General features: G+C 61.6%; 2 protein-coding genes across 4 annotated transcripts in view; both read left to right on the top strand.

Moving 5' to 3' along the window:
- NISCH (nischarin) overlaps positions 1-9703 on the top strand; it is a 35649-nt gene extending 25946 nt beyond the window's left edge. For both annotated transcript variants that reach the window (XM_047692405.1, XM_047692398.1), the window contains exons 14-21: positions 338-462; positions 1657-1706; positions 2751-4154; positions 5898-6312; positions 6727-6883; positions 7367-7495; positions 7963-8124; positions 8465-9703. In XM_047692405.1, coding sequence (XP_047548361.1) covers positions 338-462; positions 1657-1706; positions 2751-4154; positions 5898-6312; positions 6727-6883; positions 7367-7495; positions 7963-8124; positions 8465-9075 — 3053 coding nt within the window. In that variant the 3' untranslated portion in view covers positions 9076-9703. The remainder of the gene's footprint in view (positions 1-337; positions 463-1656; positions 1707-2750; positions 4155-5897; positions 6313-6726; positions 6884-7366; positions 7496-7962; positions 8125-8464) is intronic.
- A 2104-nt stretch (positions 9704-11807) lies between these two features.
- Positions 11808-25966, top strand: part of STAB1 (stabilin 1) — a 27343-nt gene continuing 13184 nt past the window's right edge. The window contains exons 1-25 of one of the 2 annotated variants that reach the window (XM_047692360.1): positions 11808-11993; positions 15751-15887; positions 16234-16349; positions 16593-16678; positions 16752-16821; positions 17139-17234; positions 17741-17851; positions 18102-18298; positions 18526-18656; positions 18837-18964; positions 19268-19356; positions 19572-19709; positions 19842-19982; positions 20173-20235; positions 20522-20635; positions 20720-20773; positions 20996-21076; positions 21472-21630; positions 22017-22079; positions 22317-22412; positions 22602-22688; positions 23874-23985; positions 24458-24644; positions 24754-24847; positions 24970-25128. In XM_047692360.1, coding sequence (XP_047548316.1) covers positions 11913-11993; positions 15751-15887; positions 16234-16349; positions 16593-16678; positions 16752-16821; positions 17139-17234; positions 17741-17851; positions 18102-18298; positions 18526-18656; positions 18837-18964; positions 19268-19356; positions 19572-19709; positions 19842-19982; positions 20173-20235; positions 20522-20635; positions 20720-20773; positions 20996-21076; positions 21472-21630; positions 22017-22079; positions 22317-22412; positions 22602-22688; positions 23874-23985; positions 24458-24644; positions 24754-24847; positions 24970-25128 — 2790 coding nt within the window. In that variant the 5' untranslated portion in view covers positions 11808-11912. Of the gene's footprint in view, positions 11994-15750; positions 15888-16233; positions 16350-16592; positions 16679-16751; positions 16822-17138; positions 17235-17740; positions 17852-18101; positions 18299-18525; positions 18657-18836; positions 18965-19267; positions 19357-19571; positions 19710-19838; positions 19983-20172; positions 20236-20521; positions 20636-20719; positions 20774-20995; positions 21077-21471; positions 21631-22016; positions 22080-22316; positions 22413-22601; positions 22689-23873; positions 23986-24457; positions 24645-24753; positions 24848-24969; positions 25129-25966 lie in introns of both variants that reach the window. The other variant, XM_047692351.1, reaches the window with a different exon arrangement.

Raw genomic sequence — 25966 nt, 5'->3', positions numbered from 1 at the left:
ACTTTGTCAACTATCACAAGTACTTTTTTCTCATATCCTTTTTATCTTCGGTTTCTTCTCTTTCAGAAGTTTGGTGGTGATGTAGTCACGCACGTGTCCATGTCTTCCTTTGGATTTAGGTGTAGAAAGTCTGTCCCTGCCATGAAGTTAGATAAGCAGTCTCTTGTTCTTCAAGGTTATGATTTCCGTTTTTAATGTTTTCTTCTGTGATCCACGTGGCTGGGTTAGAGGGTCTGACAAGGCCCCTAGCCATGCTGGTAGCCTGAGGGCCCAGCTGTGTTTGTTGAATGGCTACTCTCCCTGCCTGCCCTGCCCGCCCACCCCCTGGTCTCTCTAGGTATCATGTTCGTGCAGGAGGAGGCCCTGGCCAGCAGCCTTTCATCCACTGACAGTCTGACTCCTGAGGACCGGCCCATTGCCCGGGGATGCTCTGATTCCTTGGAGTCCATCCCTTCTGGACAGGTAACACCCTCCTCCTGGGGATGGCTTATCGCGTGGACCGAGTGTTCTGCCTGCACTGTCTGGAAGTAGGACTGGCCTTGGCTAGACGGTGGAGGTGGCCTGGCTGTTACTGGAGCAGATGCTGCCACTTTCTGGTGCACTCTGATTTGTGACGAGCAGTTTGTGCTCCATCTGTCCGTCCGTCCGTGTGTGTGTGTGTGTGTGTGTGTGTGTGTGTGTGTGTGCGCGCGCGCATGCGCACATGCACATGTGTGTATCTGTCTGTCATTCTTGGGACTAATAGGAACAGGCAGTTTTCTCACTAGGCCCTCGGAGGCAAAGCCAGGTCGTCCTTAGCCCCTGAACGCAGACTCTTCTGGGAAAGGCAGTTCAGAAAGCCCAAGGTGGGGATTGTTTGGGTCTCATTTACCCATCAGGAAGAGTTTCTCCGCTGTTACCGGGCTCGCTGGGCTACTCTGCCTGCTCCTGCATGGTACCCTAGTAGTCAGACACACTGCGACTCCAGCACCTCCTCTGTGGCTGCTGCTGAGGGTTCTGGAACTTCTGTCCTGGGAAGAGAGGAGGAAGACAAGTGTGATGTGGGTATTCTGCTTGGTTCCTGGGCCTCCATCCAGCCCTGTGTTCAGTAGGTCATGGCCCTGTGACCCTGGGCAGTCTGCAGAGTCCTCGCTTTGTCCCAGCACTCCTTGGCACTCCTCCCTTCACTCTCCCCAGGATCACACAGTCGGAGGTGCCCAGGCCCTAGGTCCTCCGCACTGCCCAGAGACCACTGGGAGGGCCTTGCCAGGTGCTGCACAGCCTCTGCCCGTTGAGGTCTCTGCAGGCCAGTTGCCACATTGGTAGGCTGTCCGTGTGGACCCTCTGGGGTGGCATGGGGAGCACTGGGATGCCAGACCTCAGACACGTGGTGAGCTGCAGAGTGGCAGAGGTGCTGACCCCAGGCCTGCGGGCACGGGCTGGGGCCGGACAGAGGTGGCAGTCTTCGCTCCACTGTGCACTGCCGTGTAACTGGCTGAGTCTCTCTCAGCATTTCCGGGGCCCAGAATCTGCCCCCAAAGGAAGCGTGGGGGTGGTGAGGAGCTTCCTGCAGGGTGGTGAGCTGGGACGGGGTGCCTGGCTCAGGGTCCAGCCCCCAGTAAATGCCAGGGGGCGGCTGCAGCAGGTGGCGGCTCACGGCGTGTCCTTCTTTGTCAGGCACCTTCTGATGATTCACGGGATATCCCTGGAGCTGTTGGCGGTGTGAGGTGAGGAAGAGCTTAAGAAGGCATCTGAGCCCTTCTGCACATGCCCAGCTGTGGACTAGTGGGAACCAGTGGGATTTTGTTAATAGTCTGTTCGTAGAAGTCCTTCAGAGCTGTTTCTTCCTTTGAATATATAAACAGCAACGAGATGGGCTCTGGTCTGTTTCCAAATCCTAATCCCTGAAGTTTGTTGGACATGTTACCCCAGAGTAGGGGTCAGCAGATCGAGGCCGATTTGGTCGACGGCCTACCTTGTACAGCCTGTGAGCTGAGAATGATCATTATATTCTCGAAGTACGATTTTAAAAAGAGCGATTATGTGGATGGGCTCCTCCAAAAACCTGTGGTGTTCATGCTCTGACACTTTATAGAAGTTCTATATATGATTTTTCACGGAGGGGAGCAGTACCCAAGAGAAGGTAGAATTTTTTTTTTTTTTTTTTTTTTTTTTTTTTTTTAAGATTTTGTATATTTGAGAAAGAGAGCACAAGCTGGGGCCAGGGGATGAAGGGAGAAGGAGAAGCAGATTCTCTGCTGAGCAGGGAGCCGATGCAGGGCTGGATCCAAGGACCCTGAGATTGTGACCTGAACCAAAGGCAGACGCTTTAAAATGACTGAGCCCCCCAGGCGCCCCAAGAGGAGCTAGAACTGAAATGTGAAAGTCCTAAGACCCACCTAGCTTACTCCCTGACTCCCATCCCAGAGGCCCCTGGGTGCCCTTGAAGGGAACCATGATCAGTAAGTGAATTCATGCCCTTGAGCTCTTGTTCCCTTTGGGGCTTGCAGCCAGCATCTGTGCGACCGAGAGGGCTTTGTGGGGCTTTTGTTGGGGGAGCCCATGTGGTGTGGCTAAGGCGAGGCTGAGTGCTTCTGGTCTGGGCCCTGGGGCTGTAGATTGTCCCTGAACTGGCAGGCCCGCCTTCAGGCACCCCGGCTCCCCACTGGGGCACTTGTCGTGGACCCAGGGGTTCAGCAGATGGCTCTGCGTGTGGTCGGTAGAGCCGGTCCAGCCCAGCGTGCGGTTGACCTTGGCCTCTCCCCGCACAGCCCGGAGCACGCGGAGCCGGAGGTCCAGGTGGTGCCGGGGTCCGGCCAGATCATCTTCCTGCCCTTCACCTGTATCGGTTACACGGCCACCAACCAGGACTTCATCCAGCGCCTAAGCACGCTCATCCGGCAGGCCATCGAGCGGCAGCTGCCCGCCTGGATCGAGGCCGCCAACCAGCGGGAGGAGGGCCAGGGCGAGCAGGGCGAGGACGACGAGGACGACGAGGATGATGAGGACGCCGCGGAGAACCGCTACTTCGAAATGGGGCCCCCGGATGCGGAGGAAGAGGAGGAGGGCGGCCGGGTGGAGGAGGAGGAGGAGGAGGAGGAGGAGGAGGGCGAGGAGGAGCGCCTGGCCCTGGAGTGGGCCCTGGGTGCAGACGAAGACTTCCTGCTGGAGCATATCCGCATCCTCAAGGTGTTGTGGTGCTTCCTGATCCACGTGCAGGACAGCATCCGCCAGTTTGCCGCCTGCCTCGTGCTCACCGACTTTGGCATCGCCGTCTTCGAGATCCCGCACCAGGAGTCGAGGGGCAGCAGCCAGCACATCCTGTCGGCCCTGCGCTTCGTCTTCTGCTTCCCGCACGGCGACCTCACCGAGTTCGGCTTCCTCATGCCGGAGCTGTGCCTGGTGCTCAAGGTGCGGCACAGCGAGAACACGCTCTTCATCATCTCGGACGCCGCCGGCCTACACGGGTTCCATGCCGACCTGCGCTCCTGCTTCGCCCCACAGCACATGGCCATGCTGTGCAGCCCCGTGCTTTACGGCAGCCACACCAGCCTGCAGGAGTTCCTCCGCCAGCTGCTCACCTTCTACAAGGTGGCGGGCGGCTGCCAGGAGCGCAGCCAAGGCTGCTTCCCCGTCTACCTGGTCTACAGCGACAAGCGCATGGTGCAGACGGCCGCTGGCGACTACTCGGGCAACATCGAGTGGGCCAGCTGCACGCTCTGCTCGGCCGTGCGGCGCTCCTGCTGCGCGCCCTCCGAGGCCGTCAAGTCCGCTGCCATCCCCTACTGGCTGCTGCTCACACCCCAGCACCTCAACGTCATCAAGGCCGACTTCAACCCCATGCCCAACCGTGGCACCCACAACTGTCGCAACCGCAACAGCTTCAAGCTCAGCCGCGTGCCGCTGTCCACAGTGCTGCTGGACCCCACACGCAGCTGCACCCAGCCGCGGGGCGCCTTCGCCGACGGCCACGTGCTGGAGCTCCTCGTGGGCTACCGCTTCGTCACTGCCATCTTCGTGCTGCCGCATGAGAAGTTCCACTTCCTGCGTATCTACAACCAGTTGCGGGCCTCGCTGCAGGACCTAAAGACTGTGGTCATCGCCAAGACGCCTGCGACCGGGGCCCGGTCCCAGAGCCCCCTCGTGGAAGGCCAGGCTGCCGAGGACAGGGCCAGGTGAGACCGAGCACAGGCTCTCGGGGTGGGCGGGGGATGGGCACTGTGTCTGAGACCATTCACCCCAGATCAGATCTGTGAATGTCTGATGTGTGAGTGGGCCCAGGTGGGCCCCGTCCTCTGTTCCTCCTTGGCTTCTGACCAGCCTCAGCATTGCCCTTGTCTCCTTCTGATGCCCTGTGCCAAGCCTTACTGTGGTGGTGAGCCGTATCCCCCCTTTCAGGAAGGACTGGGTCACTGAGGGGCTCTCTCTCTGCATGTAATTTTGTGAGTTCTCTCCAGAGGAGCTTGTTGGCTGAGAGCAGCAGCGTCTGAGGTCTGAGTTTGAGAGCCGGGTCGTTCCCGCATTCAGAGCTCCTTTCCTTCTTACAGCAGGGGAGACAGAGAGGGAAGTGGTGGCAGTCTTGCCCTGTTCTTCTGCTCTCTGCTCCTGCCCCTTCTGTCTGGCTTCCCCCTGGCTCCTTGCCTGAGTTTCCTTCAGGGCCATCTGGAGCTGAGGCTAGAGGGAGGCCTGTGAGCAGCTGTGGTCATACCCTCAGCTCACCCACACCCAAAACTCCAGAGGTGCCTCGTGCCCTGAGGGGTGCCCGGCTTCTGCCACTGCCCCCTGGCTTCACATATGCTGGGGCTTCCCCAGCCTGGGCAAGAAAGCCCTTCATCTGTTGGTCCTCCTGTCCTCAGAAATCCCCTCATTTTCTCTTCTGTCCTTGTGGACGGTGGAGACCCTATCCTCACGTCAGCATCTCATGCCTCTCCCTGTTGTCCCAGCCCCCCAGCGGAGGTTCCCAAGGGGCTCCCAGCCTCTCCCTGCACGAATCAGCCACCCTTCTTGGGCCCAGCTTAAGTTCCATGCCCTCCTAGAGACGCCATCAGGTCTCCAGGCGCTAGAGAGCAGCTTGTGCCCAAGGCACCCGGCATGGCCTTCCCCCTCCCTGCCACTGTGCTGAGGCCTTGAGCAGTGACACCTCGTCTCCATTTCCTTGCTGTCCCCAAGCCTCAATGGAACCTGGCCACAGTGGGGACTGCTTGCAGAAAACAGCTGCCCTGCTCTGTCCCAGCAGACACATCTCTGCAGCAGGACGAGGGGGGACCGCCCAGGGATTTCTCTCAACAGCTGGGGTGTCCTAACAGAGAGGGTGACGTCCAAAAGACCCCTCAGCCTGGGCGCAGGCATGAGGCCACCTATAGGGTCCTCCCTGCCTCAGGGGTTGGCTCTTAACCTGAGCTTTCGGGGTTCTGAGCATTGTTTGATCTCATGCTCGGAACAGACTGGTGAGAATCCGGTGTGGCCGCTTGTATGGTGGCGGGGTGCGGGGCGAGCCTGGGCTGCCTGAGGAGGACCAAAGGCAAGCTGAGGGGCGGTTTGGTTTGGGTTCTCACCTCTACTTGCACTCAGGTCCTGGGTGTGGGGACACCTTGGTCCAAGTTCTGAACTCAGGAGTGGCATTTTTGATCCTTCTACAATCTTCTGAAAATGAATTCTTAACCCATGGGCCACGCATCTGGCCGTCCCAGCCCTGGAGTAGCAGACAGCCCCTCTTTCCCCTGACTAATCTCACTTCGAAGGGCAAAGCCTGGCACCTTCCCTTTGCTCTGCTTCCTGTGGGGAACCTGAAGATGACATCCCCAGGCGACCTCAGATATGGCATTTGTTCCATTACACTGTGAGGTTGTGTGTGATAGGACTCTCCCCTCGGGATCCTGATGCTAACTCAGTGTCTCTTGGGGGATCGGGGGAGGCAGCAGTGACCAGCGGCCCCAGGATGCCCCAGCAGAGGCCCCAGCTCCAGCTCCAGCCCCTGCGGAGGCCCCAGCCTTGGACCCGGCCCCGGGGGAGGGCCCCGCTTCGGCCCTGGAAGAGCCCTTGTGCCCAGCAACAGCCACGGGCCCGGTGGAGCCCTCACTTCCAGCTCCAGTCCCTGCAGAGGCGTCACGCCCGGAGGAGTCCCCCAAAGAGACCCCGGCGGAGAGCCCGGCCCTGGCCGAGTCCTCGGGGCCAGTGGAGGCCCCCGCTCAGTACCCGAGCGAGCACCTGATCCGCTCCACATCAGAGGAGAATCAGATCCCGTCGCACCTGCCCGCCTGCCCGTCGCTGCAGCACATCGCCAGCCTGCAGGGCAGCACCATCATCGAGCTGTTCCACAGCAGCATCGCCGAGGTAGTGGCCCCACGCGGGGTCCGCCGGCTGGCCGCCGTGTGCGGAAAGCTGGAGTCGGGGGCGGGAGGTCCTGGGCTGCCCCTCCCTGGTCCGCTGTCTTCCCCGTCACCACCTCTCCCTGCGGCCACTCCTCACCTTGGGCCCCAGACACAGCCTGCCTCACTCCCATCTCCTACCCTTCCATTCTTTGCTTCCAAGTTTATAAACACGTGGGCCAGAGGTCTGGAGGGTCCTGTGTGTCCTTATCCAGGACTGGAGGTGTGTCCCTGGGCCGTGCAGGTCACCAGGGCTGTGGGGCTGATGGAGTGGGGGCTGCCCTGCCCAGAGGTCTGTTGTCAGGTGGGCACTGGAAGCGAGTTCTGTGCCCCCTGCCCTGCTCTGCTGTGGGCCCAGACCCAGCTTTTCTGTGTCCAGGTGGAAAACGAGGAGCTGAGGCACCTCATGTGGTCCTCAGTGGTGTTCTACCAGACCCCAGGGCTGGAGGTGACCGCCTGTGTGCTGCTGTCCACCAAAGCTGTGTACTTTGTGCTGCACGATGGCCTCCGCCGCTACTTCTCAGAGCCCCTGCAGGGTAGGCACCGTGGCCTGCGGGCTCCCGGGAGCTCCCCTGAGGCCGTGGGGGAACTTGTTGGTGCCCGGCCGAGCCGAGCCTCCCTTGTGTGAGGAAGGGGCCTGATAACCAGAATGTCTCCTGGCGCTATCACGAGATACCTACAGCCAGCCCGTGAGGCAGGGCCTGGCCAGAGCCCAGGAACTGGCAGGGACGGGGAGGGGGTTGGACAGTCTCTGTCCCATGGGACCCTACTGGGAGCCTTAGCCCGTGGCCTGTGGTAGAGCTCCTGGTGCCTGCGCCGAGCCAGGCAAGGCTCAGACCCTAGAATGCGTGGCCCTTGAGGCCTGAGGTCTGCAGAGGCAGGGCCAGCTCTTTGCCAGGCGTCTAGCGGCCAGGCTGGCCAAGGGGCCCCCTTCCTGCTGAACGGAGCTGTGCACCCGGGACCCTCGTGCTTGCCCGGCAGAGCCAGTGCCACAGCTGGTGCCCGTCTCTCCGCCACAGATTTCTGGCATCAGAAGAACACGGACTACAACAACAGCCCCTTCCACATCTCCCAGTGCTTTGTTTTAAAGCTCAGCGACTTGCAGGCAGTCAACGTTGGGCTTTTCGACCAGCATTTCCGGCTTACGGGTGAGTGACCGCTGTGCTTTGTCCTGTTTTGGGTGAAGGCCAGTGTCACCAGTGGGCTTGCACCTTCCACATGTGGGTGCGTTATCACAGGCTGAGTTATCTCTGTTCACAAGCCCGCTCACCGGAGCGGGAGGAAGCAGCTTCAGGAACTGCTGAGCATGCAGAACCCCACAGGGCTTGAGTGCGAGGCGGGAACCGAGGCGGCCAAGTGCCCGGCGGGCAGGGAGAGTGGGCCCAGGGCTCACGGGCAGGATGTTTCTGACTCACACTTCCTGAAGAGAGAAAGCTAAGCTTTTTCCCTAATGCCTCTGCATCCCCTTCCAGAAAAATGTCACAGCCCTTCCGGCCGGAGAATCGCTATCTCCCCAGGCCCCATGATGCTTTCCCACGTGGGTCCTCCTGGCCCCGGGGGCAGGGCTGGGGCGGGGGAGAGGTGGCGCAACCCTGACCAGCCCCTTGTCCCGCAGGCTCCTCCCCGATGCAGGTGGTTACCTGCCTGACCCGGGACAGCTACCTGACACACTGCTTCCTGCAGCACCTCATGGGCGTGCTGTCCTCACTAGAGCGCACACCTTCGCCTGAGCCCGTCGACAAGGACTTCTACTCTGAGTTTGGGAACAAGACCACAGGTACCCCCCCACCTGGCTCGGGCCACAGCAGGCCCCGGAGTGCCTCTCTCTGCCTAGAACTCCCCCTCCCTCGCTCACTTTCTCTCCTCCGTGCTTAGCCAGCCAGGGTTTTCCGTGGGCTTTTCCACACCAGAGCCTCCATTCCAGCAAACCCTCAGCCACCTGGCAGATCCATCTCAAGTATCTGTGGGTCTCTGCCCAAGCGTGGGGGGCCTGGAGTACTCTCCTACTTCTGCCGGCCCCTGATCCCGCCCCTGTGGATGGCTTGGGTTCGCCGGTGCCCTGGGCCCCAGCACCAGCCAGGCCAGGCTACGACCCCGGTGGGCCCCCCTCTCTGCAGGGAAGCTGGAAAACTATGAGCTGATCCACTCAAGCCGTGTCAAGTTCACCTACCCCAGCGAGGAGGAGATCGGAGACCTGACATTCACCGTGGCCCAGAAGATGGCCGACCCAGAGAAGGCCCCGGGCCTCAGCATCCTGCTGTATGTGCAGGCCTTCCAGGTGGGCACGCCGCCCCCTGGGCGCTGCAGGGGCATGCTGCGCCCCAAGACACTCCTGCTCACCAGCGCCGAGATCTTCCTCCTGGATGAGGACTTTGTGCACTACCCACTGCCTGAGTTCGCCAAAGAGCCACCGCAGAGAGACCGGTACCGGCTGGACGACGGCCGCCGCGTCCGGGACCTGGACCGCGTGCTCATGGGCTACCAGCCCTACCCGCAGGCCCTAACCCTTGTGTTTGACGACGTGCAGGGCCACGACCTCATGGGCAACGTCACCCTGGACCACTTCGGCGAGGTGCCGGGGGGTCCTGGCGGCCCTGGCCAGGGCCGCGAGGTCCAGTGGCAGGTGTTCGTGCCCAGCGCTGAGAGCCGCGAGAAGCTCATCTCGCTGTTGGCTCGCCAGTGGGAGGCGCTGTGTGGCCGGGAGCTGCCCGTCGAGCTCACTGGCTAGCCCAGGCCACCATGGCCAGCCCTTGCCACCCGCTGTGTCCGGCCTGGCGCCCACTCAGAGCGGGAAGCAGGCTTTCTTTATTCTTTTTAAAGTGTTTCTCCCCCGTTTTGGGTACCCTCGTTGGACCGTCCTTGCAGAGAATGTGAACGTCTGCGCTCAGTGATCTCTTTGCAGTGCTGGGAGTAAAAGTGCCGGCCCCCTCCAGGACCCCCCCCACCCCGTGCCCTCCACCTCCCGTGGCTCTGTTGCCTGTCCCTGGGGTGGTGTGGCCGGAGCACCAGTGTTGTGTTTCCTGTCGTGGGACTGTTATTCACACGTGGCACCGTGGGTCTGATTTATTCTTCTCTGTCCTTCGCTGAAATGTCTCGTCTAGTCGTGTGCTGTCCTTGTGGGCGTTCGCTGCTAATCGTGAGGCTGGTAGCAAAATGCACATCGGAAGCTCCCGCCCCGTGCAGATTTCCAGAGTGGAGCCTCTCCTGGCCCAACCAAGTGGGAGAGCCCCCTGGGGGCAGGAGTCCCCAGGCCTCGGGGCTGAAAGGGGCGGTGGCAGGGGACCTAGAGCTGCCAGCTCCGAGTGTGATTCTTGTCGCCTGTTTTCTCTATTCTAATAAAGCGCAGTTTGACACAGTCTCCGTCTTTTATTTCAAGGGCCACTGGGGTCTCTGCCGGGCGCTGGCCCAGGGCCAGGTTGGCATGAGGGAGAGGGTCTCCTAGGGAAGCAGGAAGGTGAGCTCCTGGGGGTAGGGGGGAAAGGAAGGAGGGAGAAGGGCATGAAGGGCAAGGGAGCAGCTCCACTCCGCCGCGCTAGTGTGGGCCAGCTCCGGAGGGCCAGTGCAGGGGAGGTAGGAGGGGGCCCTCGGATTGGGCCGGGCTGGGCTTCCACCCTGAGCCTCAGGGCACATGCGGCACCCTGGCTCACTGGCTTTCTGCCCCCTGCAGGTCTGGCATGTCCCCGCTGAAGCTGTAGTGTGTTGTGAGGGTAAGCCCTAGAGTCTGGGATTGCAGAGGGTGGGTGCTGGGTGTCTCACCAAGAAGGCTCATGGCGGGGGTGGGGGAAGCCCTATGGGAGGCGTCCCCAGGTGGTGGGTAGTCTGTTGGTGTTCTCAGAGAAGTGGGGATTGCCTCAGGGGGACCTGCCAAACTAGGACCCGGGATTTCTTTGGGAGCCTGCTGTGTGTCCCACCCTTCCTCATCCCATTCCTACCCCTAGAGCAGGGCTCTGGAGCCCCACTTGTCTCTCCCATCCTGGCCCAATCAGGAGTGTCAGGCCCCAAGGTCCTAGGACCATTTGGGCCAGGCAGGACTGAAGAAGAGGTGATTGGAGGGTGGTCAACTCCGCTCCCAGCCCGCTGCTCCTGCCCTCCCTTGGTGCCCGCAGTAGGGCCTAGAGGAGCCATCGCCGTCAAGAAGGCTGCAGGGGGCGCGGGGGTTTCTCCCCACTCACAACGTCCCTAGCCAGCTTTCAAAGGCCAGCGCAGAGGCCCCTCTAGCCGGTGGGCAGAGAGAGGCCCGCTGACGGAGAGGAGGAGGCAGGCGACAAGGCTTCTCTGGACCAGGCTTTTATTAAGAGACTTTACAGATGACCACCTGACTCTCTCTGTCTGTTCGGTGTAAACAGGTAGTGACAACCAGAGGCAGGGTCTGCTCCCTGGACTATTGTTCCAGGCCCTGTGGACCCACATGACAGCTGACCCCTGTCTGGGTCTGTGAGGACGGGACCTCCTGGCAAGAGGCCGGGCGGCGTGTGCATGGGCCTGTGCAGGCCACGGGCCTTACGTGTTGAGTACGGGACCCCACCGCTGATTAGCCCAGAGGCTTTAGGCAGATTTCTTACAGCCTCTGCGCCTGGTCTGCCCACCGGTACCAGGGCAACAAAGGTAACTGCCTGCCTCCTTCATGCACCCGCAAGTCTGCACAGGGCCCCCACCGTGTGAAGCGGCCACACGCCATCCTTGCTCGCCCATAGCTGACATTCCAGCAGGGGACGGAGGATACACGAAATAAACAGGGTCAGCTCGTAGCAAGCGCTGTGAGGTGATGACAGCTGGTGACCCTTGACCTGAGGCTGACCTTGGGGTGAGTCCCTGTGAGAGGATCTGGGGGCAGAGCAGCAGCTTAGGGGAGTGGGGAGGCTGGCGGCCAGAGTGGGCAAGGTGGGGCTGGGTCAGGCACGGAGGGGTGTGGAGCTCACTGGGAAGCCAGGAGGCTCCCTAGGGGGAAGAAGGGCTAGAAGGGGTAACAGGGACCAGGTGGAGGGGTGGCTGGGGCAGGTGATCGAGGGAGCTGTCTGATGGGCTGTCTGCTTAGCACGGGCCCGGCAGGGAGTCGAGGCCCACAGCTGCTCTCAGTTGGAAAGCTGGAGGCAGGCAGACCTGATTCAGGGCTGCCCTACCCCGACCCACCGGAGCCCCCCACCGCCACCCACACCCCCAGAGCCTCTGAATGATTGAGGCCAGGCTTGGGGACGACGGCTGGGCGGTGGTTTGTATGGGGGGTGGCTGCACAGCCCCTGCTGGGGCTCAGGCTGCGGCTGATGGTGGGCTCAGGGGCTGTGCAGCCAGGAGGAGGGTCTCTGGTCAGGAAGCCCCGAGCAGGGCCCAGGCCGACCATGCAGGGGTCAGCGGCCAGCACCTTCCCTTCCGCCTGCAGGCTGCTGATAGCAGGAGGAAATCCTGGCGGGTTCCTGTGGGGGTGAGCTGGCGGGGCCTCCGGACTGCTTTTAAAGCCTCTGCCCGCCCCGGCCCGCCCTGCACCCCCGCGCCTGCCTCCTGGAGCTCGTTCCCCACACTGGCTGCCCTGACCATCCCGGCCGGCGTGCCTGCCAGCCGCCACCAGCCATGGCAGGGCCCCGGGGCTGCCTCCTGCTCTGCCTCCTGGCCTTCTGCCTAGCAGGCTCCAGCTTCACCAGGGGGCAGAAGGTGAGTGTGAGCCAGGTGCAGGGGGACGCGGGATCCAGGGGTGGGAGCAGGAAGGGAGCATATACAGGGTGGGCCCGGGTCTGGGGACACACAGGGTAGCAGGACCAAAGGGCTGTGCCTGTGTGTCCACGTCCACAGGTTGCAGTGTAGGTCCAGCTGCCTGGGCTGGCAGAGTGTCACCTTGCTCTCCTCCGACCGTGCTCAGCCTGCCAGCCCCCTTGCAGTGTGGGCAGCCATCCTGCGGCTCCCCAGGCTGAGGCTGAGGGGGACAGAGCCAGGCTCCTGCTCCTGCCCTCCCTGCTCAGACTGACGCTTGGTCTTTCTATGAGCCCGGCCTGGGGATTGAAGCTAGGATCGCCCCCGAACCCTGGAGAGGCTAGCAAACGGACTCACGTGGAACATACATGTGTGTGCCCACGTCCGGCCCCGGGGCGGAAGGAGGTCTGCTCACCCCCAGTCCTCTGGGTAAATGGCAGCCAACTGTAACACCCCCAAACCCGAGGGCTGCCGTTTACCAAGGGCACGGCCGGGCATTATCCCCAGCACTCTGGGTGGTGGGACCTGTTCTCCACCGGAGGAATCGGAGCCCAAGGATGACAGAATCAGATCAGGCTGACTCTGGAGCCGTGCTCCTCACTGACCTGTGATCCCCCAGAGAAAGGGTCCCCGGGTGTGGCTGGCAGGGCCATGCATGCCAGCCACCTCCTGGCTGCCCATCTACGGGTTCACGCAGGCCCCGGAGTGGGAATCCTGTCCCCACTGGAGCTTCTGGGAGAGCCTCCCACCCTAAGAATGGAGAGAGCTGCCTGGCCGGGGTCTGCCTGCCGATGAAGGGAGGGACCCTGTGAGGCTAAGTCCATCTGATTTTGGGGGCGGCTGCTGCTGTCCCCATATCACTAGCGGGCAGGCTGAGGTACAGAGAAGAGGGACCTGCTCAGGATCCCACTGCCAGGTCCAGGTTCGTGGTGGGAAGCTGCGAGGATGACTGTGGTGGTAGAAGGCCCCAAGGTTCTAGGCTGGGCTAAGCCCCGCAAGTGGGCTCCTGCTCCCTCAATGCCTCAGTTTCCCTGTAAGGGGAGTACAAGGGAATTTCAAAGGCCTGCCGCCGCACACTTGGAATTTCTCCTCGTCAAAGACCTGTGCTCTCTGGCTGAGGCTCCGCCAGCCTAGGCCAGGCAGACGGTCCTGGGGATGCCTGTGGACAGGGACACGGCAGTGCGGGACTTCTCTCATGTCCTCAGTCACCCAGCCCTCCCGGCACCCCTGCAGCACGAGGCTCACTCTAAATGTTAACAAACTGAGGTTCAAAGGGGTAGGGGAGACCTCTGGGTCACACAGCCAGTGAGGGGCAGAAGCAGAACGCAAACACAGACAGGTTCAGGCAGTAGAGGCTTCAAGGAAGGCTTCCTGTAGGAGGGGGTTCCTAGCCCCTGTCCGTGCAAAAGTCTTCTACTCATTGCCTCGTCTGTGCTGGTGCTGGAAGAGCCTGTGTTCTCAAGCTGGGGCGTGCAGGGAGAAGGGCACCGATCTCGGGCAGGAGCAGCAGTTGGATGGGGTGCCGTCCCTCTGAGGGAGGGGCCCTGGACCCCAGCTTGGGGGGAATTTCTCCCACCTTCCTACAACTGGCTAATACCTCATGTCTCCTCAACTTCCCTAGCAGCATGTCTGTCTCTGTGGGAAGCAGACATTGCAAAATCAGCTCTGGATTGGGGCGGGACTGGGGGGCAGCCCCCGCCTGGCTCAGGCAGTCCCGAGGTGCCCTGGGAAGAAGGGAATCTGATTCAGCATTGGGCCGTGATCCAGAGAGACCAGTGGTGAGACAGGGCTCGGGAGGCTGGTGCTCCTTTCAGGCAGAGGGGCCCGGTGTGCTCCCCCACGAGAAGTAGGACTTGCCTGCTGGCTTAACCACCCTTCACCGTTTCACACACATTTCCCAATGCTCCAGTCTGGGAGTGAGGGTGTGACATCGGGACAAGAGGCTCCTGCTTCCTCCTGTGCTCACCACCGCACTCCAAACCCCACCGCTCTCTTTCTCTCCTTCTCTCCTTTCCGCCCTTTCTCCTGAGCTCTTAGCCAGGCCCGACCATTCCTCTGAAAGCCAGTCCCTGGGCCAGTGGCGGCCACTGTGGCAGCTGAGCCTGCCTGGCCAGGTGGCCCTCCAGGGTGCCTTTGCCCTGAGCCAGCAGCTGCCCAGCCCTGGAGTTACCCAACTTCCTAGACATTCCCTGGCTCAGCAGAGACAGAGCCCCGGGGTGGGGAATGAGACCACAGCATTCAGCCCCACGGCTCGGCCTAAGGCCACTCTCAGCAACTTCCTTCCTTGCCAACCGCAGAGGCATGAGCGGGAAGGGCCAAATCACAGCGGCAGAGGGGCCCCAGGACTCTGGTGTTCACCGGAAGAACGTGCCAGGCCACTGTTTCTCCTTTTCTCTTGCTTTAGACGCTCCTCCCATCTGTAATGTGTTCTAGGAAAGAGATGTTCTGGCTCACTCCCTTTGAACCACAGTGTGTTCAGCATTTTTTAGATGAGAACATCTTCTTGAACCCACGGCCCAGGCCCCTGGATCCTCTTCTCCATCCACGCGCACGGTCCTGTGGTCCCTTCTCCCACTTATAACCAAGAGTGAAGCTTCCCTCCTCCGGGCACAGGGCTGCCATCCGTAAAGGTAGCCCCAGGGATGGAGGACTTGCAGGACCCGTGCAGGCCAGGGAATGGGCTTTCCGGGCACTCAGCACCCTCCGGGAACGGCCTCCTTCCCACCCCCACCCCCGCTCCCCTGCAGTAGCCAGAGGCCCACTTAAAACCAGCCCGCTGCCCTGATCCCCACCCTCGCTGGCCCGGCCCCTGGGCCCTCTCCTCTGCAGCTCCGCCTTGTCACACAAGATCATCTGCTCCTTCCACCTCCCAGCTTTTGCCTCTCCTGTCCCCTCTACCAGGGGGACTACCCTGGCCAACTCATGGGCAACTTCCAGCCCAGTTCAATTGTCACCTCCCATGAAAAGCCACTGAGTTTTCTCAGCCTCCTTGCTGCCAGCATCGCCCACCTGATCGATGATGGCCCGCGGCCTCCTGGGTCTGGGCTGGTACTTGGGGCCAGGCTGTGGGCAGAGTGCCGGAAGGCATGCAGATGCCCTTGTGCACACCTGCTCACATGGGCCTGCCTCTTGAGTCTGGGGCTGGCTGCTGGGTCTCTACCCTCTGAAGAGGCTAAGCAGGCCCTCGGACTTGCTTACAGGGTCATTGGGCAGCACGCTGGGGGTGTGATCTGGGCAAAGCGATGGCCAGAGGGCCAGCCCCAAGGTGTGATCTGTCTGCGCTGGGCAGCGTCTACATGGCATTTAGTGTTGATTTTTCAGTACAAGGTGATAAGGGACACTAGGATGAAAGACCCGTTCTGGTCCCCAACATCCCCAGGCCCCAGATGGTTTGGGGTCTGGGGTTTGGTTTCTCCATCTGAATGGACAGAGGTGGAACAAAGTGGCTGTGTTCTCTTTGTGTCGGGAGTTACAGACCCTGGGGCTCTCGGATGTGTGTTTGCGGCCCTGGGCAGAGGGCCGAAGTCCGTGGCTGTGGACGTAGGAACACGCTGGCAGTGACAGGCAGGTGTTCCTGTGTCCCGGGGCCTTCCCTGGCCTCACTGCTGTACAGATGGGAAAGTGAGGCCTGGAGAGGAGTGCTGGGCCTTGGCTCCATCAGAGTGGAGTCAGGACTGGGTGCAGGGGCCGGGCCCCTCACTCCAAACCCCCCGTGGCCCAGGTGCAGTCCAGACGCTGTGACGTGAAGACCAAGTTTGTCACGCGCATCCCCTGCACCATGTGTCCAGCCATCAAGAGGCGGATGTGCCCCCCAGGCTGGCTCCGGGCACTACCAGAGAAGATAGCCCAGGACTGCCGGTGGGACTCTGTGCCTCTGCCTCTGCCTGCCCGACTTCCAGGAGCATCTGTGGGGTCGGGGCAGGGGGATGAGGGAGAGCTGGCAGGCGTGGGCAGGGAGGGCAGTCACTTGCCTGCATGTTGGTTGGCCCCTCGGGTGGGCAGAGATAGGGAGGGAAGAAGAAGGGGAAGCGGGGGCAGGTGGTGTTTCTTGAGCACCTACTATGTGCCAGGCCTTGTGCTCAGCTCTGGGCCAGGCAGAGAGAGGGGAGGTAGAGCTAGAGCGCTAGAACTCGCGGTAGGGAGGCAGGGTTGGAGGCTGCTGACCAGGAGGCCCTCCGGTCACCCTGCCCACCTTTGTCCCCAGCTACGAGGTACAGCTGGGGGACTCTTTGATGTCCATGAGTGGCTGCAGCCTGGAGTGTTGGAAGGATGTGGTAGAGAAGGCCTGCTGCCCTGGCTACTGGGGGTCCCAGTGCTATGGTACGGGGTGGGGGTCCCAGCCTTTTCCTCACACCCCAGCCCCGGGCTCTGTCTCCGTAGCATCTGCCTGCGTCTCCTTCAGCTTTCTCAGTAAATGGATATTAGTGAGAGCGCCCACACAGCTTTGCTCTCTGGCTCCGGCTGCCCCAGGGAGGGGTTGGGCTGCCCAGAGCTGCTGGGGTCAGGGGTGCAGAGTGAGTTCTTCAGGGCACCGCTGAGTTCTGGTGGGGGTGGGGTCCACAGAGTGCCCTGGGGGTGCTGAGACCCCGTGTCATGGCCGTGGGACCTGCCTGGATGGCATAGACGGGAACGGGACCTGTGTGTGCCAGGTAAGGGCCTGGCAGGGCTGGGGTTGGGGGCGCCGAAGACGGGCCACGCTGACCGGGTACAAATCCCTGCCAGGAAAGTTTCGGTGGCTCTGCCTGCCAGGAGTGCCAAGACCCCAACCGCTTTGGGCCCAACTGCCAGTCAGGTGAGCGCTGGCAGGGCAAGGAAGCGGGGCCATTGCCGGCTTGGGGCCCAAGGAGACCTGCCCTTCTAGCCAGCCCCCAGGAGGCTTCCTGCCAGCCCCTCAGGCTCATACTTCCCCTCCCGGGATGTGAGCTTTCCTTCTACCTCCAGCCCTGTACTGTTCTCAGAGGCCTTCTCCAGTAAGCGCCCCCCACCCCCGAGTCCCCAGGCTAAGCCAGGTGCTTCCCTTTGGCTCCCACCACCCTTACGATCCTGCATCACAGCTCTGAACTCCTGAGACTGAAATGCAGACTCAGTGTCCCTGTACGTCCCTCCCAGAGTGCAGCTGCGTGCACGGCATGTGCAACCATGGCCCCCTGGGGGATGGAAGCTGCCTGTGCTTTGCTGGATACACCGGACCCCGCTGTGACCAAGGTGGGCAGGCCTGTGGGGGGAGGGATGGGGCCTGAGCCTCAGGGGGGCCGCTGCCTGCCCTCACCCTAATTTCTTTTCTTTCTTTCTTTCTTTCTTTCTTTTTTTTTTTTTTTAAGATTTTATTTATTTATTTGACACACAGAGAAAGATCACAAGTAGGCAGAGAGGCAGAGAGGGGGGCGGGAAGCAGGCTCCCTGCTGAGCAGAGAGCCCCATGCAGGGCTCTATCCCAGAACCCTGAGATCATGACCTGAGCTGAAGGCAGAGGCTTAACCCACTGAGCCACCTAGGCGCCCCTGCCCTCACCCTAATTTCTTTCTAAGTAGGAAAGGCACACAGCTGGTCAGAGGGAGGGAATGTCATCTGAGTCCTCCACTGCCCAAAGGCCCAGAGAGGGCTAAACTCTGACCAGAGCTGCACAGCAAATTGGGGAGAGCATCTTTACACCTGTGTTCCTCCCTGCCTGGAGTTTTGAGCCACCACAGTACTCCCCGCTCTCCACTCAGAGCTGCCAGTCTGCCGGGCCCTGAACTGTCCCCAGAACTCCCAGTGCTCTGCAGAGGCCCCCTCCTGCCGCTGCCTGCCTGGCCACATCCAGCAGGGCAGAGAATGCCGAGGTAAGTCATTGACCTAGAGGCCAGAGACCCAAGGTCAGGCTGAGGAGGGGCTTGGAGGACATCCTTTTAAATCCACAAGTATAGTCTGGCCATTTACGGAAAGTACAACGTGTCCCTGAGGGAGGGCCTTTCCCCAAGGTCTGGATCAACCTGCTCACCTCCCTTTTGGGCCATCACTGCAGAGGGGATAGTGCTCCTGGATTCCCAGCTCACTTGGGCGCACACACACTCTCTCTGTCTGCCCTGGCAGCCCCTAACCCCTGCCAGCCATCACCCTGCTCCCCATTGGCCCAGTGCTCGGTGAGCCCCACGGGGCAGGCACAGTGTCGCTGCCCCAAGGACTACCATGGCGATGGGACGGTGTGTCTGCCCCAGGACCCATGCACCATCAACTACGGTGGCTGCCCCAGCAACTCCACCATGTGTCTGTACCAGAGACCAGGCAAGGTGAGCCAGGGCCCTGAGTCGGGCCCGTGCCATGGGCCCCCCACCCACATTGGAGACTGGACCCCGGGCAAATCATGGGCCTCCTGGGAGCCTCAGTTGGCCCACTCGTAACACGGGAAGAGGATGGCAGCCCTCAGAGGGCCGGGTGGCGGCTGAGCATAGACTTATGGGTGCCAGTGGTTCTCGTGAATGTGACGCCACCCTCCTTGCCCTGCCTGGGGGCCCAGGCCTCCTGCTTATGTAAGCCAGGCTTGGTCAGCGCCAACCACAATGCCTCTGCGGGCTGCTTCGCCTACTGCTTCCCTCACTCCTGTGACCGGTCAGCCACCTGCCAGGTGACCCCCAATGGGAAGATCAGGTGGGCACATGAGCTTCAGGATGGGCACGGGGGACAGAGTGGAGAGGGTGGTCTGGGCAGGGGCAAGGGTGCCTATGTGGGCATCCTCAGCTTGAGGGCCCACGGGGTCAGGAGGGTGAGGGCCAGGAGGTAGGAACTGGCCACACGCCCTGCTCTGACCAGTTCTACCCACGGCCCTAGTTGTGTGTGCAAGGAAGGCGAGGTGGGGGACGGGCGTGCCTGCTATGGACACCTGCTGCACGAGATACAGAAGGCCGGCCAGCTGGGTGTGGTGTTCCTGCGGCTGAGAGTCTCCCTGGCCATGCTGGGTGTGTGACCCCCCCACCCCAACCTGCCTGTGACCTTGTCCCTCATGCCCCGCATTTCTGGCAGGGAGCAAGGGGCAAACTCTGCAGATATGCTCCGTTTCTTTGCCCCCAAGCTGTGGAAGCAGTGGGCTGTGCTGGGGTGTGTGATTGGAGGTGGGAGCTAGCTCCCCGTGCCCCCGATCCTGGTGCCTCTCGTCTACCCTAGACCTAAGCCCAGTGCCCTCCACCCAACTCTCCACAACCTAGGACTGATGCATGAGGGTTTTCCAAATCCGTTCTGATCTCCCCTCTCATGGTTCCTAGACCAGGGCTGCCGTGAGATCCTCACCACGTCGGGCCCATTCACTGTGCTGGTACCGTCCCTCTCAGCCGTCACCTCCAAGATCATGAATGTGAGCCCCGCCCCCTCGAGGAGCTGGCTGCCAGCCCTAGCCTCCTTCCTGGACCCTGCCCCAGGCTTTTGGGCTCTGAGACGGCCCCCGGCCTAGGCTCTGGGGAACTGAGCCCCGGGAGGCCTCTCATCCCCTCCATTGCTGGGACAGGGTCAGCATGGCGACCAGCAGCCACCCTGGGCCCTCTCAGCGCCCCACTCCCCTTGTGCCCACAGGCGTCCCTTGCCCGGCGGCTCTGCAAACAGCACATCATCGCAGGGCAGCATGTGCTGGAGGAGCCGGGGACCCAGCAGACACGCAGGTGGTGGACGCTGGCGGGGCAGGAGATCATTGTCACGTTCAACCGCTTCACGGTAAGGAGGGCCACTTCAGCCCAGAGACCAAGGCACCCTGGCGGGGGATACCACCTGGGGCAGAGGAGTGAGGGTGGAACGTCCGAGGCTGGCACATGGCGTGGATGAGCCCGAGGCCTCGCGTCTCAGCAGAAGTACACCTACAAGTACAAGGAGCAGCCCCAGCAGACGTTCGCCGTCCACAAGACCAACTACCCAGCCGCCAACGGCGTCTTCCACTTGGTCACCGCCCTGCAGTGGCAGCCCCCACCAGAGCTGCCTGAGGACCCCAAGGTAAGCCAGCGTCCTCCCCTCGCCCCACCTGCTGCCCCTGGGTGACCCCTGACCCCACACAGAGTTCAGAGAGTGGAGCGGCCAGTTCCAGGTGGGGCTGGGACAGAGCTCCTTCCCCCACCGCCCCCCCCCGGGGCTGAAGCAGCCTCCTGCTTTTCTCTGGGGCTCTCATGCTCATCTCTCGCTGCAGAGGACCATCGGCCAAATCCTTGCTGCTACTGAGGCCTTCAGCCGCTTTGAAACCATCCTGGAGGTGAATTTGGGTGGAAAGGCCCTAGCTCGTCTCGTGTTTTATGCAGGGACCCCTCATTGCTAACCTCCCGTGATCTGGGGCTCTGGAGCAGCACAGGCTCTTGCCCATGCCCCTATCCTAGAACCTGCCCTTCACCATCCTGGGGTTCTGTGGTAGCATGGACCCATTGTCACTATCTCCCACTTCCTCACGGACAATCCCTGCAGGCTGAGGGTGGCAGGGCCTAGGCAGGGCTCAGAGGTGGAGGCTGGCCACAGAGCCTCCCTGAGCCTCCTTCCCACCACAGAACTGTGGGCTGCCCTCCATCCTGGATGGGCCTGGGCCTTTCACGGTCTTCGCCCCAAGCAATGAGGCTGTGGACAACTTGCGCGATGGCCGCCTGATCTACCTCTTCACGGCGGTAAGCTTGGTGGGGAGAAGGGATGGGGGCAGCGGGGCACCGGGGCCTCCAGCGGCCCCTGCCAAGTACTCTCTCCCCTGCCAGGGTCTGTCCAAACTTCAGGAGCTGGTGAAGTACCACATCTACAGCCACGGCCAGGTGAGAGGCTCTGCTGGGCAGGGGAGCAGCCTGTACCTGCGGCTGGGCTTCTGGAAGGTTGCCTGTAGGTCCTGCTCTCCCAGGGCCCCTTCTCCTCTCCCCAGCCGTCTGGACACTCATGGTGGGGACCAAGGTGGTAGCTGTGAGTCACCTGGGCAGGGCCGTGTGGGGCCCTAAGGTGTGGCTCGCGCCTGGCCTAAGGCCACCCCCTCCTCCACCCAGCTGACTGTTGAGAAGCTCATCTCCAAGGGCCGGGTCCTCACCATGGCAAACCAGGTCCTGGCCGTGAATATCTCCGAGGAGGTGAGCTCCACCAACCACGTCTAGAATGAATGGGCCAGTGGAAAGCCTGGTGATGCCTGGCTAGTGGTGTGGCCTCTTTCAGATGGGCCTTTGTGCTCCAAGCCCCATGGAGGGCAGGCCCTTGGGGGGGGGGCCGTGTGGGAGGTGGACACTGATCAAATTCCTCTCCTGGGGCCCAGCAGAGCTGGTCGGCTCCAAAGACGGGGAGGGTGGGCACAAGTCTGGGGGGGCGGCGCTCCATGTGGCTCAGGGCCCGGAGGCTGGAGTGGTTTTGCCAGAGCGGGTGGCACCGCTAGGGAGAGGGAAGAGGAGATGGCCGGGCTGTAGGGGTAAGGGCGGCAGTGGGCCCAGGGGCCTGCCGGGCTGGGCGGCTTGTACACTGGGCTCTGCCGCAGGGGCGCATCCTGCTGGGACCAGAGGGCGTTCCACTGCGGAGAGTGGATGTGCTGGCCTCCAACGGTGTGATTCATATGCTGGAGGGTGTCCTGCTGCCGCCCACCATCCTGCCCATCCTGCCTAAGCTCTGCAGCGAGGAGCAGCACCAGATCGTGGCGGTGAGCTGCCGGCTGGCCTGCGGGCCCGGCCCCACTTGTTCTCCTCCAGTGGGTGGGGAGGCTGCCGGTGGGCCCGGGGCCTGGCCTCTGGCCCCATGCACCCACCTGCCTCCCCTAGCGCCAGGCCTTAGCAGTCTTGCTGGTTGTTCCTTCGAGATCACTCCCGCATCTTCTGGCCCACCGACCCCACCCCTTGCTGCGACTGCCTCACTCCCACACTCAGCCCTTCCCCATGGCACGGCCTTTGCCTTTGCTCTTCCTTCTGCTCTGGCCCTCTTGTCGTTGACTCTCTCATACCTCAGGCCTTGGCTCCGGGCCCCTTTCCTAGGATCTGCTGAATAAATAAACCACGACTAACTCTACCTGCCTCCCCCTTCCCTGCCCAGGGCTCCTGTGTGGACTGCCAGGCCCTGAACACGAGCACGTGCCCACCCAACAGCGTGAAGCTGGTGAGTGTCCCTTGGCCCGGCCCTCGGGGCTGCCCAGAGAGACCGCTGTCCTGGATCAAGGCGGGGAGGAGGGGCTGTGAGGCTCGGCTGGACCTGGAGGCTCAGCCCCTCTCAGCCCCACTAAGGGGAGGGGTGCTGGATCCAGAGCACTGAGGGGTCTCTGGGCCAGCACTGCCTGGCAAGGGGGGCCAGCTCAGCACCCACACCGGCTGACCTGCTTTGCACCGCCCACCCCAGGACATCTTCCCCAAGGAGTGTGTCTATACCCACGACCCTACCGGCCTCAACGTCCTGAGGAAGGGCTGTGCTCACAACTGCAACCAGACAGTCCTGGTGAGAGCCTGGGCCAGGGTGCTCACGGTGCGGTCGCCCGGGCCTCCCCTCGGGGCCGGAGCGGCCTGCCTCCCTGGGAGAGAGGCTTTGCCTGGCTCTACAGATGGGGCCGTGGGAGCAGCGGCGGCCTGAGTGGTGGGAGTGGCAGACCCCGAGATGAGCCCTCCGACGCACTTTTGTCTCTTACAGAAACCTGGCTGCTGCAAGGGGTTTTTTGGGCCTGACTGTGCCCAGTGTCCTGGGGGCTTCTCCAACCCCTGCTATGGCAAAGGCAATGTGAGTCTCCCTGCCCCGGGGGGAGGTATGTGAGTCAGTCAGGGCTCCCTGTGTGTCTCAGCTGGCCTTGGGTTTCCCACATCCAGGCAGTGGAAGTTGGGCCATATGGTTTTTAGTATTTAAATTAGAAATAATTAGGGCAGGGCGCCTGGGTGGCTCAGTCTGTTGAGCGGCTGCCTTCGGCTCAGGTCATGATCCCAGGGTCCTGGGATTGAGTCTCGCGTCGGGCTCTCTGCTCGGCGGGGAGCCTGCTTCTCCCTCTCCCTCTGCCTCTCCTCCTGCTTCTGCTCTCCGGCTCACACACTCTCTCTCTCTTGCAAATAAATGAATAAAATCTTAAAAAAAAAAAAAAGAATGAATTAGGACAACACTTTTGGGTCCCCGCCCTCTTTGGGAGCTTTGTACTATCACTTAGTAAACCTTGCTTTGCTGCCCACCTCAAAAAAAGAAATAATTGAGTAGTTGGATTTTGGCTCCTGTTTTCCTAAAGGTTGTCAGTGGTTCTCCTTTTTTTTTTTTAAGATTTTATTTATTTATTTGACAGACAGAGATCACAAGTAGACAGAGAGGCAGGCAGAGAGAGAGGGGGAAGCAGGCTCCCCACTGAGCAGAGAGCACGATGTGGGGCTTGATCCCAGGACCCCGGGATCATGACCTGAGCCGAAGGCAGAGGCTTTAACCCACTGAGCCACCCAGGCACCCCCCCCTTTTTTTTTTTAAGATTTTATTTATTTATTTGAGAGAGAGAGAGCGAGAGCACACAAGTGGGGCGAGGGGTAGAGGGAGAAGCAGACTCCCTACTGAGCGGGGAGCCCAATGCGGGGCCCGAAGTAGGGACTCCAGGATCACGACCTGAGCCAAAGGCAGACACTTCACTGACTGAGTCAGCAGGAGCCCCGGTCAGTGGTTTCCTTGGATGTTCTGTTTTTGCCACTTGCTAACCTCAGGGATCAGGGCCAGGGATCAGCACAGGAGTTGTGGCTTTCTAGGTTGAGCCAAGGTCACCCATGAAGGTTCCAGGGCTGGGGTCTTTTGGGGAGCCAGTGATTTAGAGATCTTTTCCAGGGTGAGGCCTTCCAGGGGGAGCAGGGTCTCCCAGCCAGCCCGAGGACAGTGTGGGTGTGCAGGGAGAGGATGTGGCCAGTTCCCATCCCATGACCAGTCCTGCTTCCCACCCTCCCCTAGTGCAGCGATGGAGTCCGGGGTAACGGGGCCTGCCTCTGCTTCCCAGACTACAAGGGCATCGCCTGCCACATCTGCTCCAACCCAAACAAGCACGGAGACCAGTGCCAGGAAGGTGGGTGGTCCCAGCCCGTGCAGCCCACCAGGGAGAGAAGGGGCTGCTTGGAAAGGGGGCTGGGGACCCCCAAGAAGGGAAATGGATCCCCAGGAGGAAGGTGAAAGCCAGAGGGAGGGGAGGAGGATTTGAGAACAAAAATAGATGATGTCTCCTTCCCCCACGCCAGGATGAGAGCTGGGGTTTAATCCAAAGCAGGCAGGAGTCAGGTCAGACGCACAGAAGAACAATGGATGGTGGTGTTAGGGGCAGGGCAGCTAGAATGAAGTGACTGATAGCAATGAATGGTTGCTATCCCCTTGCATGTCCCCTGCCTGCCCACCGAGTATGGGGTGGCCCCTGATTTGGTGACCCTGAAGTCTTCTGTGCTGGTGGCCGTCCTCCACGTTCCCAGCTGCCCCTCTGCCGTATCCTGGCTCCCTGTCAGCCCTGCCCCTGCCTCACCTTTCCCTTTCCCATATCCTCCCTGCAGACTGCGGCTGTGTCCACGGGCTCTGCGACAACCGTCCGGGCAGCGGGGGTGTGTGTCAGCAGGGCACATGTGCTCCAGGCTTCAGCGGCCGCTTCTGTAATGAGTCCGAGGGAAGCTGTGGGCCTGCGGAGCAGGCCCAGAACTGCCACCAGCATGCCCGCTGCATCCGCCAGGGGGGCGTCCCCAGGTGAGTGTTGCTTTTCCTCTCTGCTCTGTCCCTGACCGCGCGTGTCGGTTGGTTCAGCCACTGGCCTCTTCCAGAGGCTCACGGGAGACCCTTCGTTTACCTGCTGCAGGTGTGTCTGTCTCGATGGCTTTGAGGGGGACGGCTTCTCCTGCACGCCGAGCAACCCCTGCTCCAACCCAGACCGTGGTGGCTGCTCGGAAAATGTTAGTCTCAGGGGCCCCTTCCTGAAGTCCTGACCTAGGGGGTGGGAGGTGGGGTGGAGGGGGACTCCCCTTCCCTCAGCCCTCTGCCTTGCAGCCCCGGGTCACGACCATGGCTCTCATAGGCCGAGTGTGTCCCTGGGGCCCGGGGCACCCACCACTGCACATGCCACAAAGGCTGGAGTGGGGACGGCCGCGTCTGTGTGGCCATCGATGAGTGCGAGCTGGATGCGAGAGGCGGCTGTCACGCTGACGCTCTCTGCAGCTACGTGGGCCCCGGGCAGGTGAGGCTTGGGTGCGGGGGGGGGCTTGAGGCAGCAGGGGTGGGGTGTGGGAGGGGGTATTGGTTCTAGGGGACTCTCACCGCTCCCAGTCTGGCTCCAGGAGCAGCCACTCCGAGAACACCAGCTTGGGGTCTCAGTGAGAACCCGGGTCTGAAAGGTCGTGTAGTCAGATCCAGAAGCAGCCAGAGTGTGGGGGAGACAACAAGGCTGGGGCTGAAGGCATGTGCCACTGCCAGCCCCAGGCCACTGGTTCCACTCCAGAAAGCTGTGGCTCCGGTCCCTCAGGGATGAAGACTCTTGTAACCGGGGCCATGAGTCCTCCGCCCTACCTGGCTTCGGAGCCACTGTCTTCTGACAACTAGTTCCTTCCTTCCCCCATCGGGTTCCCATGGGGAGCCTGGCGCGCTTGTCCCAGTTCTAGACTTAGGAATGTGTTGCTGAGCAAAGCAGGAGACTCCGGCCCTGGGGGGTGACATTCCCAAACTTCTAGGCTCCTGGAAGTCCCACTGTGGAGTTGGCAGACTCAGACCCCAGCCACGGGGTCTCAGCCTCTGGAGCTTTCTCCTGAGGCAGGTCGGGCCACGACCCCAAGCACCGGGTGGCACTCATGTGTCTACTATGCTGACGGGGAAGCCAGGCCTGGCTTGGGGCCAGTGTGAGCAGGGACCTGCCCCATGATGGCTGCATCCCCCCCCCGCCTCCGGGGCCTCGGTGCTGAGCACTCAGCTGGCCACGAGGAGCTGCTTGGTTCTAAAGCGCAGAACCAAGGACTATAATAAACAGGTTGAGATGCTCCCAACTTGCCCATGAGGGCGACTGGGACCTTGGAGTGTCGCCA

This window comes from Lutra lutra, chromosome 1, assembly GCF_902655055.1.
Source record: "Lutra lutra chromosome 1, mLutLut1.2, whole genome shotgun sequence".
Classification (NCBI taxonomy): domain Eukaryota; kingdom Metazoa; phylum Chordata; class Mammalia; order Carnivora; family Mustelidae; genus Lutra; species Lutra lutra.
The sequence above is the reverse complement of the archived record's forward strand: the minus strand, read 5'-3'. Positions and strand labels throughout refer to the sequence as shown.